The sequence below is a fragment of the Hypanus sabinus genome, chromosome 19 (assembly GCF_030144855.1).
Source record: "Hypanus sabinus isolate sHypSab1 chromosome 19, sHypSab1.hap1, whole genome shotgun sequence".
NCBI lineage: Eukaryota > Metazoa > Chordata > Chondrichthyes > Myliobatiformes > Dasyatidae > Hypanus > Hypanus sabinus.
In genome coordinates this window covers 58,891,242-58,912,726 of record NC_082724.1, presented here as the reverse complement: position 1 = coordinate 58,912,726, position 21,485 = coordinate 58,891,242, and the positions used below count along the sequence as shown (strand labels likewise).

Sequence of the window (21,485 nt, the reverse complement as noted above, 5' to 3'; positions counted from 1 at the left end):
AAAGCCTATGACTAGTGGAGTGACACAGAGATCGGTGCTGGGTCCATTGTTTGTCATCTACTGCTCTGGATGGTAATTTTGTTAACTGGATCAACAAATTTGCAGGTGAGGAAGACAATCAGAGAAAAAGGGGCTAAAAAATGAACAGTGAAATTAAATGCAGACAAGTGGGAGATGTTGTACTTTGAAAGGACCAACCAGGGTAGGTTTTGCACAGTGAGTGGTAGAGCACTGGAGAGTGTGGTAGAACAAAGGAATTTGGGAATACAGGTCCATAATTCATTGAAAGAGGTGGCACAGGTAGATAGGGTCGTAAAGAAAACTATTGGCACATTGTCTTCTGTAAATCAAAGTATTGCATACAGAAGATGGGATGTTGAAGTTATATAACCATATAACAATTACAGCATGGAAACAAGCCATCTTGGCCCTTCTAGTCCGTGCCGAATGCTTACTCTCACCTAGTCCCACTGACACGCACTCAGCCCATAACCCTCCATTCCTTTCCTGTCCATATACCTATCCAATTTTTTTTTTAAATGACAAAATTGAACCTGCCTCTACCACTTCTACTGGAAGCTTGTTCCACACAGCTACCACTCTCTGAGTAAAGAAATTCCCCCTCGTGTTACCCTTAAACTTTTGCCCCCTCTCAACTCATGTCCTCTTGTTTGAATCTCCCCTACTCTCAATGGAAAAAGCCTATGCAAATCAACTCTATCTATCCCCCTTATAATTTTAAATACCTCTATCAAGTCCCTCTCAACCTTCTACGATCCAAAGAATAAAGACCTAACTTGTTCAATCTTTCCCTGTAACTTAGGTGCTGAAACCCAGGTAACATTCTAGTAAATCTTCTCTGTACTCTCTCTTTTATTGACATCTTTCCTATAATTTGGTGACCAGAACTGTACACAATACTCCAAATTCAGCCTTACCAATGCCTTGTACAATTTTAACATTAGATACCAACTGCTATACTCAATGCTCTGATTTATAAAGGCCAACATACCAAAAGCTTCCACATGAGATTCCACCTTCAGGGAACTATGCACCATTATTCCTAGATCACTCTGTTCTACTGCATTCTTGAATTTTTTGAATGCCCTGCCATTCACCATGTATGTGCTATATGGATCATTCCTTCCAAAATGTAGCACCTCACACTTATCAGCATTAAACTCCATCTGCCATCGTTTAGCCCACACTTCTAACTGGCCTAAATCTCTCTGCAAGCTTTGAAAACCTACTTCATTATCCACAACGCCACCTATCTTAGTAGCATTTACATACTCACTAATCCACCCAATCATCCAGATCATTAATGTATATGACAAACAACATTGGACCCAGTAGATCCCTGAGGCACATCGTTAGTCACCAGCCTCCAACCTGACAAACCTCCCATCCAGCCACTGTTGAATCCATTTTACCACTTCAATATTAATACCTAACAATTGAACCTTCCTAACTAACCTTCCATGTGGAACCTTGTCAAAGGCCTTACTGAAGTCCATATAGACAACATCCACTGCTTTACCCTCGTCAACTTTCCTAGTAACCTCTTCAAAAAATTCAATAAGATTTGTCAAACATGACCTTCCACGCACAAATCCATGTTGACTGTTCCTAATCAGACCCTGTCTATCCAGATAATTATATATACCATCTCTAAGTGTACTTTCCATTAATTTACCCGCCACTGACGTCAAACCTGCAGGCCAATAATTGTTAGGTTTACTCTTAGAACCCTTTTTAAACAATAGAACCGCATGAGCAATACGCCAAAACTCTGGCAGCATCCCTGTTTCTAATGACATTTGAAGAAGTTCTGTCAGAGCCCCTGCTGTTTCTACACTAACTTCCCTCAAGGTCCTAGGGAATATCCTGTCAGGACCCAGAGATTTATCCACTTTTATATTCTTTAAAAGCTCCAGTACTTCCTCTTCTTTAATCATCATAGTTTCCATAACTACCCTACTTGTTTCCCTTACCTTACACAATTCAATATCCAATTTACCACCCCATCATCCAGATCATTAATGTATATGACAAACAACATTGGACCCAGTACAGATCCCTGAGGCACACCACTAGTCACCGGCCTCCAACCTGACAAGCAGTTATCCACCACTACTCTCTGGCATCTCCCATCCAGCCACCGTTGAATCCATTTTACTACTTCAATATTAACACCTAACAATCGGACCTTCCTAACTAACCTTCCGTGTGGAACCTTGTCAAAGGCCTTACTGAAGTCCATATAGACAGCATAACTCAGTTATGCTGAGTTATAAGGAAAGATTGAGTAGGTTAGGACTTCATTCCTTGAAATGTAGGAGATCAAGAGGAGGTTTGATTGAGATATACAAAATATTAAGGGTATAGATAGGGTAAATGCAAACAGGCTTTTTCCATTGAGATTGGGTGGGACTCTACTCAGGTAATGGGTTAATGGTGAAAAGTTTAAAGGGGAACTTGAAGAGAGTGAGTGTGGATCAAACTGAAATCGCAAGTGGTGCATGTGAGCTCGATTTCACTGTTTAACACAGGTTTGGACAGGTACATGGATGGTGGGGGTATGGATGGCTATGGTCTGAGTGCAGGTCAGTAGGATTAGGCAGTTAATGGTTTGGCATGGGCTGAAGATCCTGTTTTTGTGCTGCACTTTGCTATCATCATGTAGCCCATAGTACAAATAGTAACTAGCCTGATGAGTATTTGCCGTGTATTCCATTTTCATTTTGGATTTTAACATCTGCAGTTTTAATTTCCATTTTAACTATAGGCATATTAAATTGATTTGAAGGCAACAGAACATTAAGTGTATAAGCATTAGTTACAGCACATTTATGAATGATTTTAAAATGGCCAAAAATTTGAAATTTCATATGCCCAAGCAATCCATCTCAGTCAAATCAAGCCATACAGAGCTGAAGCGTTAAAGTGAAAGTCAGAAGTGTCAAATTTTTAGTGTTAACATTGAAGCCTCTAGCTATTTCTATGCACCGTTCCAGGTGGCCAGTGCAAAACAGGTAGATAACTGCTCGCAAGGAATAGTCGTGAGAGTAGAAAAATGTCAATTTTCATCTTTCGAAATGGCGTTCAAGATGTGTATACATAGCTGAATCACAAGAAATTTGATAAAACCTAAAACCTGTATTCTGACTGATTTTCAAGTTCCGGGGACCAGTTTAAACTGTTAGCAAGGCAATTTTTACAAGGATATAGTACTGAAAGGTACTGAATCGATGGAACAGATTAATTGGATTGCTAGTAGAAATAAATCTCGAAGCTGGTGCAGTGAGAGGGAAGGAAGTTAGAACTATATATAACCATATAACAATTACAGCACGGAAACAGACCATCTCGGCCCTTCTAGTCTGCGCCGAACGCTTACTCTCACCTAATCTCAGCGACCTGCACTCAGCCCATAACCCTCCATTCCTTTCTTGTCCATATACCTATCCAATTTTTTTTTTAAATGACAAAATTGAACCTGCCTCTACCACTTCTACTGGAAGCTCGTTCCACACAGCTACCACTCTCTGAGTAAAGAAATTCCCCCTCGTGTTGATTAAGTATTTTACATTATCCTTTACCATGGAAGACACTAGCAGCATGCCAGAGTTTGAGGGTGTCGGGTCAGTGACATTCTTGTTGAAATTGAAAGGTCTGAAGGAAGCTAAGTCACCTGGATCAGATGGTATACACCCCAGGGTCCTGAAAGAGGTGGCTGAAGAGATTGTGGAGGTATTAGTAATGATCTTTCAAGAATCACTAGATTCTGGAATAGCTCTGGAGGAATGGAAAACTGTAAATGTCACTCTACTGTTCAAGAAGGGTGAGAGGCAAAAGGGATGTTGTATACTTGGATTTTCAGAGGGCCTTTGACAAGGTGCCATGCATGAGGCTGCTTAACAAGTTAAGGAATTTACAGGAAAAATAAAGCAGTGGCTGGTTGGCAGGAGACAAAGATTGGGAATAAAGGGAGCCTTTTTGGTTGGCCTTTCTAGTGGTATTCCATAGGGGTCTGTGTTGGGACCGCTTTTCACTTTTTATGTCAATGACTTGGATGAAGGAAATGATAGAATATGGGTGGAAGGGCAGGTAGTTTTGAGGAAGTAAAGTGGCTACTGACAGATTAAGAGAATGGGCAAAGAAATAGCAGATGATGTACAGTGTTGAGAAGTACATGATCATGCACTTTGGTAGAAATAAAAGCATAGACTATTTTCTAAATGGAAAGAAAATTCAAAAATCTGAAGTGCAAAGGGACTTGCGAGTCCTTGTGCAGGATTCACTGAAGGTTAATTTGCAGGTTGAGTTGTGTGGTGAAGATGGCAACTGCAATGATCACATTCATTGCAAGAGGACTAGAATATAAAACAAGGATGTAATGTTGAGGCTTTATAAAGCACTGGTGTGGCCTCACTTGGAATATAGCAAACAGCTTTGGGACTGGAGATGTTTCAAGGAAAGTTCACAAAAATGATTTTGGGATTAAAAGGCTAATCATATGAAGTGTAGTAGCTGGCTCTGGGCCTGTATTCACTGGAATTTAGAAGAATGTGAGGTGACTTTATTGAATAATGAATGTTGAAAGGCCTCGAAAGAGTAGATGTGGAGAGGATATTTCCTATGGTGGGGCAGTCAAAGACCAGAATATACCAGAGAACATACTCAGAATAGAGGGCTGCCCTTTTAGAATGAAGATGAGGATGAATTTCTTTAGCCAGAGAGTGGTGAATCTGTGGAATTTGTTATCACACATGGCTGTGAAGAACTTTAAAAAGGTCTTATAAATTATACTTAACATTCAGCACTCATCGTTCTTTTTGGTTATTACCACAACAACAACAAAAAAAACTTGTAAACACCATCTTCCATGCATAAAGCAGTGTTATCTCTAAACAACCCATCTGTCAAAGTGCATGTAAATTAGTTCATTAGTTAGAGCTTTATTGTCGATGCTCAAGATAACAAAATTGCAGTGCTACTCCATTCAGTGCAAAACATATCCTGGCAATTCAATTACCAAAAACATAGTGACTATATTTAAAATAATGTCTGAGTTATTTAGACTGACATCTAAGTTACAACTGAATTAAAAACAAACAACTCTACAATTAAAAGTGGCTGCTCATTTAAGTATTGCATATGCCCCTGTTAAAAAAAATACAAAATAGTATCAAGAATTAAAGCTGAAATTTAAAAAATACGAAGAGCTCTGATATCTAAACCTAAATATTGCACATGCCCATGTATTGTACTTAGAGACTGTCCACTGTGCCTTTGGACACAGTGATGGTAAGTGGGGGGGGGGGGGGGTGGCCGTGCCATTGTTCAGTTGCATGATAGCCCTGGGGGAAAAAACTGTTTTTCAGTCTGGATGTCCATGCAGAGATGTTCTCCATCTCCTGCTGGATGACTGGAGACTGAACAAGCGATTACTAGAGTGGGATAAGTCTATCACGATACTGTGAGCCCGGCAGTGCGGATATAGGTGGTTTTCAATCTGTAGTTGCATCCTGATGATATTCTGTGCAGTCTTGATCACTTGTTAAAGTACTTTACGGTCGATCTTTCGACCTTGTTGCATCTCGTGTACCTTACTGTCATGAGTAGGTCATTCGTTTTCAGTAAAAACTAACTTGGATCAAGGCATGCATAGCTAAATCTCAATTTGTGGATGATGCAAAGTTTGGAAGTGGGAGGAATAAACCAGACTGCAAGACTTTAGTAGAATGCATAGAGGCATGACAGTTGAAATTTAGAGGCTGTGTGAAGTGAGGCACTTTGTTAGAAAGATCAAGGAAAGGTGTAATAGAGAAGTTAAGTTTTACAGCCATGCGTTCTTTGGAGCTACCATGTGAACTGAAGGCAATTAGGAAAGCATCAGCATCTTGGAATCCACATCAAAAGATTCGGAACAAGAAGGCAGTGGGAGAGCACCTAAGGATTTCCAGCTGGAAGACATTGAGTTCTCGGGAGAAGAGAGAGGCCAGACTGCGTAGGCGCATGATGTTAGCCGGTTGAGCATGAACAGTTTAAAAAGGCAACCATATCCAGTGGACAGCGGAGTGAGAGGCAGCAGAGTGAAAGGGCTTCGGCTCAATGGGCTTCGGTGGTAACAGGGCGAGGTGAGGCAGTTGTTGATTGCAAAAGGAAGTAGTACGTGTGTGAGGCCGGTTTTCCATGGTCGGTGACAGATGTGGGAGGTCCTGGAGTCTCCCGGTGTTCTGGACAGCCACATCTGCACCCAGTGCATTGAGATGCAACTCCAAAGGGACCATGTTAGGGAACTGAAGATGCAGCTTGATGACCTCCATTTGGTCAAGGAGAGTAAGGAGGTTGTGCTGTCTTTACGACAGTTATTTAGTTTATAATATTTTCGCTTAGTAATTCATTCAATAGTATTTTCTAGTTAGAATTAGAAGTGTTTAAAGTATATTCATTGCATGTAAAATATATCGGCATGCGATGACGTCACATCCGGTTTTGCCGCGTCTTGTGGGAAAATACCGGTTTGAAATTAGCGCGAGGGTGGGGGCTTACCACGAGGCTCACCTGAGCAGAAGTTGTTTTGCAGGCATGAGAAATCACAGTGAGAGCAACGCTGTAAGTCAATAGATAATCGATATATTGAACTAAGATGTTAATGCCGATCCTGTTAGAAGTAACGACGGTAGATAATGTTTATGCTTTCGTTAGTTAAAGAGTCGCGGATAGTTTGCATGGAAGTGTATTTAAAGTAGTCAATGGAGCAGGTAAACTCTCCCTGTATACTGCACCTTAGTGTAATGTAGTTATAGTCACCTTTGCAAGTATTTACACTTGAAATGTGATATTAAGGAAGGAACAAATACTGTATCAATCTTGTATTGTTTTATCAACAGTTTTCACCATATGTTAATATGAAGAGTGAACAGTAAATGGTTAATCTTACTGCGATCTGGTTCTTATTAACTGGTTTATCTCGACGTTGAATTCGGCGTTATCAGTACACGCGAAGGAGAACGTTACAGAGGTGATAGAGAGGAGTTACAGACAGGTGGTCACTCTGGGGCCACGGGGGACAGAAAAATGGGTTACAGTCAGCAGATGGAAGGGGAAGAGTCAGGTACCAGAGAGTACCCCTATGGCTGTACCCCTTGACAATAAGTACTCCTGTTTGAGTGCTGTTGGGAGGGACAGCCCACCTGGGGGAAGCGACAGTGGCCATGCCTCTGGCACAGTCTGGCCCTGTGGCTCAGAAGGGTAGGGAAAGGAAGAGGAAGGCAGTAGTGATAGGGGACTCTATAGTCAGGGGTTCAGACAGGCGATTCTGTGGACGCAGGAAAGAAACTCGGATGGTAGTTTGCCTCCCAGGTGCTAGAGTCCGGGATGTTTCTGATCATGTCCAAGATATCCTGCGGTGGGAGGGAGAACAGCCAGAGGTCGTGGTACATATTGGTACCAATGACATAGGTAGAAAAAGGGAAGAGATCCTGAAAGAAGACTACAGGGAGTTAGGAAGGAAGATGAAAAGCAAGACCACAAAGGTAGTAATCTTGGGATTACTGCCTGTGCCACGCGACAGTGAGAATAGGAATAGAATGAGGTGGAGGATAAATCCGTGGCTGAGGGATTGGAGGGCAGGGATTCAAGTTTCTGGATCATTGGGACCTCTTTTGGGGCAGGTGTGACCTGTACAAAAAGGACAGGTTACACTTGGATTCTAGGGGGACCAATAACCTGGTGGGGAGATTTGCTAAGGCTACTGGGGAGACTTTAAGCTAGAATGGTTGGAGGTGGGTATCAATTTGAAGAGACTAGGAGAGAGGAGGTTAGTTCACAAATAGAGAAAGCTTGTATTCAATGTGCGAGGGAGGATAGGCAGGTGATAGAGAAGGGGAGCGCTCAGACTGAAGATGTAGGGGAGAAGGAAGAAAAAGTAGTAAAGTTGTTTGCACCATTAGGGATAAACAAGAGAATAAGAGGTGGAGAATTTCTTAAATGCATTTATTTTAATACTAGGAGCACTGTAAGAAAGGTGGATGAGATTAGAGCATGGATTGATACCTGGAAATGATGCTGTAGTGATTAGTGGAACATGGTTGCAGGAGGGGTGTGTTTGGCAACTAAATATTACTGGATTTCATTGCTTCAAGTGTGATAGAATCGGAGGGGCAAGAGGGGGAGGTGTTGCATTGCTTGTCAGAGAAAATATTACAGCAGTGCTTTGGCAGGATAGATTAGAGGGCTGATCTAGGGAGACTATTTGGATGGAATTGGATGGAAAGGTGTAGTAACACTTATAGGGGTGTGTTATAGACCACCTTATGGGGAGCAAGAGTTAGAGGAGCAAATTTGAAGGAGATAGCAGATATTTGCAGTAAGCACGAGGCTGTGATTGTGGGAATTTTAATTTTCCACACATAGATTGGGAAGCCCATTCTGTAAAAGGGCTGGATGGTTTGGAGTTTGTAAAATATGTGCAGGATAGTTTTTTGCAGCAATACATAGAGGCACCATCTAGAGAAGGGGCAGTGTTGGATCTCCTGTTAGGGAATGAGATAGGTCAGGTGACAGAGGTATGTGTTGGGGAGCACTTTGGGTCCGGTGATCACAATGCCATTAGTTTCAATATAATTATGGAGAAGGATAGGACTGGACACAGGGTTGAGATTTTTGATTGGAGTCAGGCCAATTTTGAGGAGATGCGAAAGGATTTAGAAGGAGTGGATTGGGACAGTTTGTTTTATGGGAAGGATGTAAAAGCGAAATGGAGGTCATTTCAAGGCGAAATTTTGAGGGTACAGAATCTTTATGTTCCTGTTAGGTTGAAAGGAAAGGTTGAAAGTTTGAGAGAGCCATGGTTTTAAAGGGATATTGGAAACTTGGTTTGGAAAAAGAGAGATATCTACAATAAATATAGACAGCATGGAGTAAGTGAGGTGCTCGAGGAATATAAGGAATGTAAAAAGAATCTGAAGAAATTAGAAAAGCTAAAAGAAGATATGAGGTTGCTTTGGCAAGTAAGGTGAAAATAAATCCAAAGGGTTTCTACAGTTATATTAATAGCAAAAGGATAGTGAGGGATAAAGTTGGTCCCTTAGAGAATCAGAGTGGACAGCTATGTGCGGAGCCAAAAGAATTGGGGGAGATTTTGAACAATTTCTTTTCTTCGGTATTCACTAAGGAGAAAGATATTGAGTTGTGTAAGGTAAGGGAAACAAGTAGGGTAGTTATGGAAACTATGATGATTAAAGAAGAGGAAGTACTGGTGCTTTTGAAGAACATGAAAGTGGATAAGTCTCTGGGTCCTGACAGGATATTCCCAAGGACCTTGAGGGAAGTTAGTGTAGAAATAGCAGGGGCTCTGACAGAAATATTTCAAATGTCATTAGAAATGGGGATGGTGTAGAGGATTGGTGTATTGCTCATGCAGTTCCATTGTTTAAAAAGTGTTCTAAAAGTAAACCTAGCAATTATCAGCTTGTAAGTTTGACATCAGTGGTGGGTAATTTAATGGAAAGTATTCTTAGAGATGGTATATATAATTATCTGGATAGACAGGGTCTTATTAGGAACAGTCAACATGGATTTGTGCGTGGAAGGTCATGTTTGACAAATCTTATTAAATTTTTTGAAGAGGTTACTAGGAAAGTTGACAAGGGTAAAGCAGTGGATGTTGTCTGTATGGACTTCAGTAAGGCCTTTGACAAGGTTCCACACGGAAGGTTAGTTAGGAATGTTCAATCGTTAGGTATTAATATTGAAGTGGTAAAATGGATTCAACAGTGGCTGGATGGGAAATGCCAAGAGAGCAGTGGTGGATAATTGTCAGGTTGGAATCCGGTGACTAGTGGTGTGCCTCAGGGATCTGTACTGTCCAATGTTGTTTGTCATATATATTAATGATCTGGATGATGGAGTGGTAAACTGGATTAGTGAGTATGCAGATGATACTAAGATATAGGTGGCGTGTGGATAATGAAGTAGGTTTTCAAAGCTTGCAGAGATTTAGGCCAGTTAGGAGAGTGGGCTGAAAGATGGCAGATGGAGTTTAATGCTGATAAGAGTGAGGTGCTACGTTTTGGTAGGACTAATCAGAATAGGACATACATGGTAAATGGTAGGGCATTGAGGAATGCAGTAGAACAGAATGATCTAGGAATAATGGTTGATAGTTCCCTGAAGGTGGAATCTCATGTGGTGGTGAAGAAAGCTTTTGGTATGCTGGCCTTTATAAATCAGAGCATTGAGTATAGGAGTTTGGGATGTAATGTTAAAATTGTACAAGGCATTGGTGAGGCCAAATCTGGAGTATTGTGTACAGTTCTAGTCACCGAATTATAGGAAAGATGCCAACAAAATAGAGAGAGTACAGAGGAGATTTACTAGAATGTTACCTGGGTTTTCAGCACCTAAGTTACAGAGAAAGGTTGAACAAGTTAGGTCTTAATTCTTTGGAGCATAGAAGGTTGAGGGGGGACTTGATAGAGGTATTTAAAATTATGAGGGGGATAGATAGAGTTGACGTGGATAGGCTTTTTCCATTGAAAGTAGGGGAGATTCAAACAAGAGGACTCGAGTTGAGAGTTAGGGGGCAAAAGTTTAGGGGTAACACAAGGGGGAATTTCTTCACTCAGAGTGGTAGCTGTGTGGAACAAGCTTCCAATTGAAGTGGTAGAGGCAGGTTTGATATTGTCATTTAAAAAAAATTGGATAGGTATATGGACAGGAAAGGAATGGAGGGTTATGGGCTGAGTGCAGGTCAGTGGGACTAGGTGAAAGTAAGCGTTCGGCACGGACTGGAAGGGCCGAGATGGCTTGTTTCCGTGCTGTAATTGTTATATGGTTATATGTTATGGGTGTGTATTTCCTGTGTTTCTGAATTGTTTCTAGAAATTTCAGCCATTGCTGCCATCATCCCTACCAGTGTCTCTGATCAATTTTGTCTAGTTACTCTCTCATGCTTCTGTAATTCCGTTACTTCATCGTAATACTGATACATCTGAGTTTAGCTTCTGAAGTTGTAGGGTGAAATCTATCTTATGATACTGACCCGTAAGATTTCCTTAATAGCTTGTCCGCTAGTGGGCTCAACCATGAGTGGTTCTAAAAAGCCATTTCATGGGCATACTAGAAATTCCCCCTGTTTGGATCTAGCCCCAACCTGATTTTCCCAATCTACCTACATATTGAAATCCCCCATGACTATTGTACCATTGTCATTTTGGCATGCATTTTCTGTCTCCATTGTAATTTGTTAGTGAGGCTGTATTTGGTGTGTTGTGTTCCATTTTAGTCACCTTGTTATAGGAAAGATGCCACTAAGTAGGAAAGAGTTCAGAAAAAATTTGCAAGGTCAGCGTTTGAGGGACCGAGTTATAGAGAGGTTGAACAGGCTGTATAGTATTCTCGTGCCGTGTGTTGAAACTCTGACTGAACACCAAGTTAAACTACAGCCAATGAAGACAGAGTCGCAGTAAGATTAATCGTTTACTGTTCACTCTTCCACATTAATGTATGGTAAAAACTGTTGATAAAATAATTCAAAATATATACAGTATCTGTTTCATTCTTGAGACCACATGTGCTCTTTTTTAGCGAGAGTCTTCAGCCGCCCAGGGGAGGGAGGGATTGCGTCAAACCATCGCCGGGCTCAAGCTGCTCCCACGTTTGAAATTGAAAAGCCACCACGCACACTGCTTCAACCATCGCTTCCTTTAACAGAATCCGCATTAATATTTTTACTTCAAGTACTGTCATATGACCTTACAGCGTTGCTTCTATAACGTTTCTTTGTGGGTAGACACGGAGCTCTTCACAGTCATGTTGCACGCACACTCCCACCTTTCCACCTTCTCCGTACTGGAACTTACCCACAAGACACTGCAAATACAGGGGTGATGTTATCACATGCCACGATACATCACAGACAATGAACTTCTTCTTTAACTTTAACTAGAAATAGTTACAAACAAATTATTTAAAGCTGAAATGTAATAAAGTTAAATAAATGGCTTAAGGGCAACACACTCCCCACCTGACCTTTGTAAGGTCACTATGAACATGGTACAGAACTTTAATCTCTAGATCAGTCAACTACCTCTGCAAATGGTCTCAGTCTGGAACAGAACATGACAATAGTTTGACATTGTTTAGGTCAATTAATATCTTAGAAAACAAACATAGTACTGAAATTTTGTTGTCATCTGCAGAAGTTTTAAAAAAATAACTGTGCACTCAACAAATTAAATCTTAGAATTGCAGTTTACTGTACTTCGTTAGAATCACGCCAAAAGAAATTGCCAATTTGTCAGCAATATCTCAATTCCACTTATCATTGATTGATACTACAGATGTGGCTGGATTCAGTTTTAATGTTCTGGCATCACCTTTTTACACTTATCTTGGAAAACATAAAACCACCCATTGCAGCTGGCAATCTTCCACAGGGAGGGCACAGGACTCCACAGGCACAGGGAAGCGCAGTCTGGTGAAACTGTCAAACAATAGATTGTAACATACCAGAGGATCTCTCTCAGCTACTATAAAAATCAGGTCCTTGTGAATAGCAGCATGCATATGGCCTGTAAAGGGGAGGTGATATGACTTTAACTGGCATGTCCTGGAACGTGTGTCAAAAACACTGAATGAGACCAGATGGTTTGGTAAAGAAGTCCAGGTCATTCTATTCCCCACCCAGTAGATAGATTGTTCCATTAAGGTTAACACCAGCAGCACAAGACATTGCAGTCTCCAGCTGATTAGTCTCAACCCACACATGATCACAGACCACATAATAATGACAGCACTGGAAGATGTATCTTGAAGGGTTTTCCCAACCAATGAATAAATAGCATCTTCACTTGGGATACAAGCGTGTGCTGAAGATGATCTCTTGGCAGTGATGCGCATTGTTCCCAGTCCATTGTCTCCATGTTGCATTTCCACATCCGTCACTTCCATGCTCGCATGCAGCAGTAATCTGCTGGCGCAATCGACTTTGCCCACTGACACTGATAGCATCACCATCACAGTGCAAAGATACTGCCAGTGAGTGTGTCCAAGTGTCTTCCAATTAGGTAAATATGGACAATTTCAATTTCCTTTAAACTGGATACCAGGTTCTCAAAGTATTGTGCTCATTCTTCCTTGTCATGACCACTCCAGGTTTCTATTGCTTTGGCTGGTTTCTGAGAGCGGGGACACCATGTGGGACATGAAGCTGTCTTGGGTCTTGAAGTGAATCTCTCCAAGCCTCCCATCTGCTTAGCTTGTCTTCTGGTAGCGGAGTGTCCCAGTTAGAGAGCTTGGAGGTAACTTCTCTGAGGAGGACTCTTTACTGGATCGTAACCGGTGCCAGTAGACCCAGGGGATCGAAAGCACTGTTGATAGTGGGGAGAACTCCACGGCAGGTGAATGGTTTGTTGATGGTAGGCACGGAGAACGTGAATGTGTTGGTCATGATCTCCTAAAGGTGACCCAAATTCCTTTGTGTGGGTGTGCTTTCTCCACCTAGATCTAGGTCCTTGATCGCTGGAGCACAGTCATCAGGTCTCCACGACTGTTTGCTCTTTGTTGTTTGGCAAGCACTGGCATGGTTCTCTGAATGGTAGTGGGGCGACCCTGCTGTTCGGTTCATCTCTAAAAGCCTTTGTGTCCATTATTTTTAAGAAGGTGGTGTCTTCCACTGATGGAGCAAGTTTATTACCGTGCTCAGTTTGAGCGAAGACTGACTGTCGCAGTTTCTCTTCAGTTACTTGACTATGCTTGTGCCTTTGCTTGTGGAGGGCTGAAAAATTGAATGGCAGCCACTCTCTTGCACATTGTCTTGAGCATGTTAACTGTCAGTTTGTGTACGTTTCCAGGGCATACCTCCCCTATCACCACCCAGCCCAGATCCAGGCGTTGGGCGAAGGGGGCATCGTGTGGTCCATTGACCTGCTGCCTGACTTGGTGCACCCTAAGAATGTCTTTTCTGAGTAGCAGGAGTATTTCTGCTTCTGGATCCAGTTCTTTGATGTGCTTGGCAATGTGGTGGAGTTGTGGCTGGTGTAGCAATGCGCTTATCTAGTTCTTAGAAAGTTGCCTCTGTCAGTGTTATCTTGGATGTGTGCCTCTGCTTTGGGTGGATTGGTGAGGAGTACTTTACATATTTACACCTCACATTGGTTCTCTCATTACCTATGATAGACTATGTCTCCCAGCAGTGTACTTCAGGACTCGGCTAATTAGGTCAGTGGTGACAGGAGAATCTTGGTGATGGCCATTGAAACATCCACCAAGAGTATCCTTTTATATTATTACTACTTTGTGCTTCTACTTTTTTTGAAGGAGCACAGGTTGGATTTTATGTGGCTCAAAATTGAGCTGAGATATCAGATATGATACTGCTTTCAAGCATTGTATTGATGGAGATTTTTACCCAAACCATTGGTACGCTATAATGTAACTGTTTTGTGCTGTATTGAATTTGTTGTATTCAGTATGAGCTGGGATGTCCTAAGACAAAAGAGCAAATAAGTGAGGTATTGAGCATGGATTTGCTGTCCATTCAGAAATCTGATGATGGAGTGGAAAACGCCATTCTAAAAATGTTGAGTATGTCTTCCTGCTCCTGTACTTCCTCCACGATGGTAGCAATGAGTAGAGCATCAGGATCAGTTGTAATATCTCCGGTATATATCGTGAAATTTGTTATTTTGCAGCAGTACAATACATAAAACTAAATTACAATAAGAATTGTGTATATATTTTTAAATTAAGTCATGCAAAAAGAAAAAAAAGTGTGGTAGTGTTTATAAGATTATTGTCCATTCAGAAATCTGATGGCAGAGGGGAAGAAGCTGTACCTGAAGCACTGAACATGTGTCTTCAGGCTCCTATGCCACCATCTTGATGGTAGCAATGAGAAGAGGGGATGTTCTGGATGATGGGGGTCCTTAATGATGAATGCTACCTTTTTGAAAGTGTCCTCTGTACCAGGGGTCACCAACCTTTTTTGCACCGTGGACCGGTTTAATATTGACAATATTCTTGCGTTCTTGCGGACCGGCCCACGGTGGAGGGGGTGTTAATCACGACCGGAATATAGGTGATAAGTCAACTATAGGTCACTTATAAGTGGCTAATACACTCAATTTCATTTCTAAAAGGGTTTATCTAACAAATATAATATTAAACACAGTGCATATTTTCCTCACATGTGGTAAGTCAATTATAACTCATAAGTCAATAGCATCATAACATTTTAAGTAGCGTTTGGATATTAAACACACAGGACATATTTTCCTCATATGAACATATAAAATCATTGCACCACCAATATCACTGAATCAGTGGGAGCCCCGGGCTTGTTTCCCTGCAACAAGACGGTCCCATCAAGGGGTGATGGGAGACAGCAATACTGGAAGGGGGTTCTTTATGTCCAGCCCATTCCACATTTTAGTCTTGTTGCGTTCATTGCAGAAAACCTGCTTCCCAGAGATATTATATTGGAAATGGAAGCAACGTTTTCAGTGTTTTCGTAGCTATCTCAGGATATTCAGACTTGACTTTGATCCAGAATGCCGGCAGAGATTTATGTCAAACATACTTTTTAGCCCACTGTCATTTGCAAGCTCGAGAAGTTGATCTTCCTGCACTGACATGGATGATTCACTGGGGACATTCACAAATGGGTCACGGACCCATTCCTTTGCATGTCTTGGGTCATTTGCAGTTGGGAATTAACGCTCGAATTCTGTCGACAGCGAAGATAGGTGATTGCGCACCAGCTGTGAGAAGGACGGCTCAGTCTCTCCCAAACTGTCAAATATGTCCCTGTCCACTCGCTGTCCTCACAGTTCCAGTTTAGCTTTGAAAACAGTCACTTTATGTACCAACTTGAAGAGAGTTGTCATTCTCCCCTGAAGTGACAAATTGAGTTCATTGAGCAGGTTGAAGATGTCAAACAGATAAGCGAGTTAGAAAAATTAAGAAAAATTAAATGATGTATGTCAGCGATTTAGACTATAGTATTAATGGATTTGTGGCTAAATTTGCCAATGATACAAAGGTAGGTGGAAGAGCTGGTAATGTTGAGGAAACGGAGAGCCTGCAGTGAGACTTAAATAATTTAGGGGAATGGGCTAGGAAGTAGTAAATGAAATACAATGTTGGAAAGTGCATGGTCTTTGGAAGAAATAAACGTGCAGACTATTATTTAGATGGGGAGAGAATTCAAAATGCAGAGCTGCAAAGGGACTTGGGAGTCCTTGTGCAAGATTCCCTGAAGGTTAACCTCCAGGCTGAGTCGGTTGTGAAGAAGGCGAGTGCAATGTTGGCATTCATTTCTAGAGGTGTAGAATATAAGAGGAGGGATGTGATGTTGAGTCTGTATAAGACACTTGTGAGACCACACTTGGAGTATTGTGTGCAGTTTTGGGCTCCTTATTTTAGAAAGGATATGCTGACATTGTAGAGAGTTCAGAGAAGATTCACAAAAATGATTCCAGGAATGAAAGGGTTACTGTATGAGAACTGTCTGGCAGCTCTTGGGCTGTATTCCCTGGAATTCATGAGAATGAGGGGGGATCTCATAGAAACATTCCGTATGTTAAAAGGCCTGAACAGATTAGATATGGCAGAATTTCCCATGGTAAGGGATTCTAGGACAAGAGAGCATGACTTCAGGATTGAAGGGCGTCCTTTTAGAACTGACGTCCTTTTAGTCAGAGGGTGGTAAATTTGTGGAATTTGTTGCCACGAGTGGCTGTGGAGGCAGTCATTGGGTGTATTTAAGGTAGAGATGGGTTCATGATTAGCAAGGCCATCAAAAGTTATGGGGTGAAAGCAGGGGAGTGGGGATGACTGGAAGAATTGGATCAGCCCATGATTGAATGGCAGAGCAGACTTGATGGGCTGAATGGCCTACTTCTCCTATATCTTATGGTCTAAACTGATTGAAATTAATACTTGACATGGGAAGAGAGCAAAGTTTGCAAATATTTACTACCCCTTGTGTCTCCATGTCAATCCTATGTGGTTTACATCTTCAAGACCATGGTCCCAGGTTCTAAACTCAGATTAGAAAAAGCAATGGATAGGATGGCAATGGTTCACCAGATTGATTCTTGGATAGGGAGGTTGACAATAAAGAAATTAGTTGACCATGCTTATATTAGTAGAAGAATGAGGTATGTTCTGAGTTAAAATACTAATTTTTTTATGGGGTTTGAGAAGATGAGAATATGGATGATATTCAATCCTGGCTGAGTTAGTCTCAAGAGTAAGATTGGTCATTCAATACAGATCAATACACTTTCAGACATTAAGGGTAAGTCACTGCCAAAAAAGACAAGTGGGAAGCAGACAGCCATGATGTCATTGATCAGTGGAGCAGGTATAAGTGTCAACTGCTCAGCTCCTGGATACTTTCTTATTACTTTGCATAGATCTTCCTTGGATTGCATTAGGATTAAGCTTTGTCTGTATTTATTGGAAAACATTTAATAGAAAATAGTAGTTTGTTCAAGAATTAGAATTGGTTGGTGCTAGTATCTGAACCTGGTCTCCCCTGCTCCGGTTCATTGGATCTGAAAATTTTCAATTACTTCATATAGTTTGTATAACCTGATATTTTTGGTTTAATTTCAGACAGTTGGCGTTGAAAGCTCTTAATGAGCGGCTGAAACGTGTTGAAGACCAAGCAGCATGGCCTAGTATGGATGAAGATGACAAAGATGATTTGTCTGAAATGCCTTTATTTCCAGAAACCAGCAGGAGTGATGGAGATGATTCTGGAGCAGCAGAACAAAGTGTGTTCCCAGGTCTTTCATCAGGATCTTAGAAGACCGTTAATGAATGACTTGTCCAATTGGGCTGAAGTGAAAGAGGGTTTAATGCTGCACAGATAAGCATCAGTACTTTAAACTATTCAACTCCAGCACTTACAATCTGTATGGAAAATAGATTTGTCAGTAAAAGACTATAAATGCCCGTGCAGCTGTGATGTTCATAGCCGCATTTCAGGATTTGATGTTTTCTAACTCTTACTGGTGGCTGAACAGTTAGAGGTGGCATTTGAACTGGTGTTGAATTAGATACAATCTTTGCTGTTAGTTCTTAAAATATATTAATTTACAGTTTTATTTTGAAGTGTCCTTTTCTGATTAGAAGGAGCAGATACTAATGGTATAATTGCAATGGTGGCTAGGAGAGGAGGGCAGGGGTAAAAGGAGCTATGTTATCATTGAGATCAAAAGGAATGGAGCAAATCCACAGCTTTGGCCCCAGATTGTCTTTGTGCCAAAAAAAAAAGTGTATCCCTCTAGTTTGGAGCAGCTTGCTACCTGTGGGGAAAAATACAGGTATCTTGTGGCACTAGTTTTCCAACTCTGGAGCTCTGTTATTGGATTGGATTCACCTTTTGCAGTTTTATTTTCACACTTTTTCTGCTTTCATGTTTTGCAAGACTAGTAACATTCCAGCATACATTTTGCTATAATAGCGAACATGTATTTTGGTCATGTAAGGTAGTTTGTTTCTCCTTAGAACCCCTTATTTGTTTATTGAGTTTCCTTTTCTGCCATCATTTTCTCTTCTGTTATCTTTAACAATATGTTCCTAAGTAAAAATTGCTTTAAATGGATTTTCCCTGGGGAGCAAAATTGTGCCTCCCCCTTTGCGCCTCACCATTTGATATGTTTGAAAATCGCCTAATAAAAGGGCTAGCTAATTGTTGGTGTTGGTTCTGAAATTTCTGCATTAAATTCTAAAAGCAATTGTTATGTATATCTGGAGCTACACTGATTTAGTGTATAGTATTCTGAATCCTCTAATTGTAAAAAGGATCGTGGAAGTTTCTGGAAACTCATACAAACTTATTGACAAAGGTCTTTTAACAAGATAAAGTTCCTTATTTTTGTTACCTGTGTATATATAAAAAAAACTTGCATCTCGTATTGAAATGGGTCAGCAAGTTATGGCCAATCCAAAGGTTCATCCAGGGGTGGTTTGACTAGCAAACAATTTCACAAATTTCAATAAAGCTCCTGTAATGACAGATGCTGAGATCTCTATGAAGTAGATTATGGTCAATACAAAAAATGTATTGGTTTTGCAGAGCCCCCATTTAAGTGTTGACAAAGCCACCTCGTCCAGTCCAGTACTTTCTATAACATGAACGTACACTGGTAGATTTCTGCATCCTGCTGCTGTACCAGCAGCATCCTAACTTTATCTATATTTGATAATCATCGTGGCAAATCAGTTGGAAGTAGTTATCATTTTTAATACATTTAAATGTGCAAGATACTTTAATGTAAGATTCTTAACGAACCAGTATTAGTTTCATCTAAGTGATTTAATGTTTTATTTCCGTTTTCTGCAGGTGAATTGACATTACCTTAATGTTGTGCTTTTTAATCAGAGTAGCATTTATTAAAAAAACACTGCTCTTGCCTGCTGGGTTTCACTTAAATTGAAGGTTTCTTTTTATTCAAGTGTATCATCATGTAGGTCAGTCCAATAAACTTTGCAGTCTTGTGTTCACTTTTCATACCCCCTCAAAGTGCTCAAGTACTTATTTTCTTTTTGTTCTGAAGTCATGGGGTATGGTACAGTGGAGAGTTCTTTTGGACTAATAATCCAGAGGACACAAGTTCAATTCCACTTTGTTTCAATTTAGTTATTGCTTTATCTGGAGGGAAAAGTTCTTATTGGTAAAATGTCAGTAAATACTTTTGACACTAAAATCTTGGATATTGTTGATGTTATTAAATATCAGCTAGTTCATTTATGGCCTTTAATGAAGCTGGAATGGTGTCCCTGTCTTTTATAACCTAGATGTTACTCTAGTTTCACACCCTTGGCTGATGCTTTAGATTTCCTAACTAGCGTAACAAACCATAATTTGCTTTTCTTGGGTGTCTGATGCTAGAAAATTGAGTTTTACAAAAATACAACTATAATGATCAAACATCTTATTTTAATTAAATTAACCAGAAAAAAATTGGAAAGTTGCATAGTTGTGTGACTGTGTCTGATAGCAGAGATGAAAATAAGATAAATACAAGCACATTATTTGTAGATCAGCCTCAGTTGTAGCACAAAAAAATCACAATAATTAACAAACATTCCACAGTGTCACAAGTTCATGTGAAATTAATTAGTGCACAATTCTATATTCTAGTTTGTCAACCAAATTAATCTCTGTTTTACAATAGCTTAAGGAATACAAGCAATGATCCTAAACTTGGGCTGCACTGTATAGCCAGTCTCAGTTGAGACCAGTGTCAGGCGAGGTTGGCTTAATGCACCAATACCAAATGCAAATCACACAAATTGCTGATGCAGGAAACACTCAGCAAGGCAGGCAGCATCTGTGGAAATTACAGCAACTCCTACCCACTGTGCATTTGCAGCAGTTTACTTTTTTCTTAATTTAAGTTTATTGATCTTGCTTGATGCAATGCGCCTCTAAGTTTCCTATTAAGTGGATGTCATCTATAGGACTATTTGGAAAGTGCTCAATGTACAGTGTTGTTAGATCCTGATGTGTTTGTGATCCAAAGGTTCTTTGGAAGTCGAGAATGAGTGTTCCATGAGTGAAGAAGAAGCATTCAGACTACTAAAAAGTAGTCATGGTTGTCTTGTACTCTAATTAGAGATCACAGGATTCCATTAATAAATAACAATTAACCTATAAAATAGCCAGATTTAAATAGCATGACACATGCTACTGAAAGACTAAAGCTTTTAAAAAAAATATAGAAAAAACTGTGCCAGTGTTAATTACTCTAAAATTCACTGAATATATATAGTTATATAAGAAAGTCAAAATGGTTGTGATACATCTAGTACTGTAGTGTAGTGCTGTCACTCACTTCCAGCTTCCACCACTGGCTAGCAGTCTTCTAAAAAAGAGCTGAATGCATGCCTGTCCCTGCCAGTACATAGCCTTGGCAACTGCAAGTCTCATATAGTGCCTCCTCGTTGGCAATACACAGAAACTGAACTCTTTTCAGACTCAGGCTGAACTACAGAGGACGGGGAAGAGGTCTGGCCCCTGCACACGTAGCATGTAGGCCCACTGGTGTGGACACATCCTGGTGCTTGTGGACCAGATCCCCAACTATGGGTAAGTAGCCACACTGCCTTGTGGGCAGCCTCGGAAGAGAGAAAGCAACAGGAGTAAATCCAGAGTGGAGACCCTAAGGCAACGCATGTCATTGAGCATCCTTCCGACGGCTCCAGCAGCCAAGCTGGTGCCAAGTGTATTGCTTCATAAGCTTTCCTTTAGACTACACTGGTAAGGCTGAGAGGAGGATCTTGATGATTGGGCATCTCAGGATCACCATACCTTCTACAAATCTTCCCCTTCTTTTCTACCACCTATCCCCCATTGCATAATACCGCATGGTAAAGATTCACCACGATATATGGACCACTTCTCAGCAAAGACTTAAAAAACCAAAAACAACCTATTGGGAGCACAATCCCGGAAC

The 21,485-nt window shown here is 40.8% G+C and overlaps 1 protein-coding gene and 1 pseudogene across 1 annotated transcript in view; one reads left to right on the top strand and one right to left on the bottom strand.

Annotated features, from left to right (window-relative positions):
• Window positions 1-19,530, top strand: part of tmem115 (transmembrane protein 115) — a 29,108-nt gene extending 9,578 nt beyond the window's left edge. Inside the window, exon 2 of the mRNA XM_059944496.1 lies at window positions 17,635-19,530. Coding sequence (XP_059800479.1) covers window positions 17,635-17,827 — 193 coding nt within the window. The 3' untranslated portion in view covers window positions 17,828-19,530. The remainder of the gene's footprint in view (window positions 1-17,634) is intronic.
• On the bottom strand, window positions 12,285-14,211 carry LOC132377960 (kelch repeat and BTB domain-containing protein 4-like; annotated as a pseudogene).
• Window positions 19,531-21,485: the final 1,955 nt, after the last annotated feature.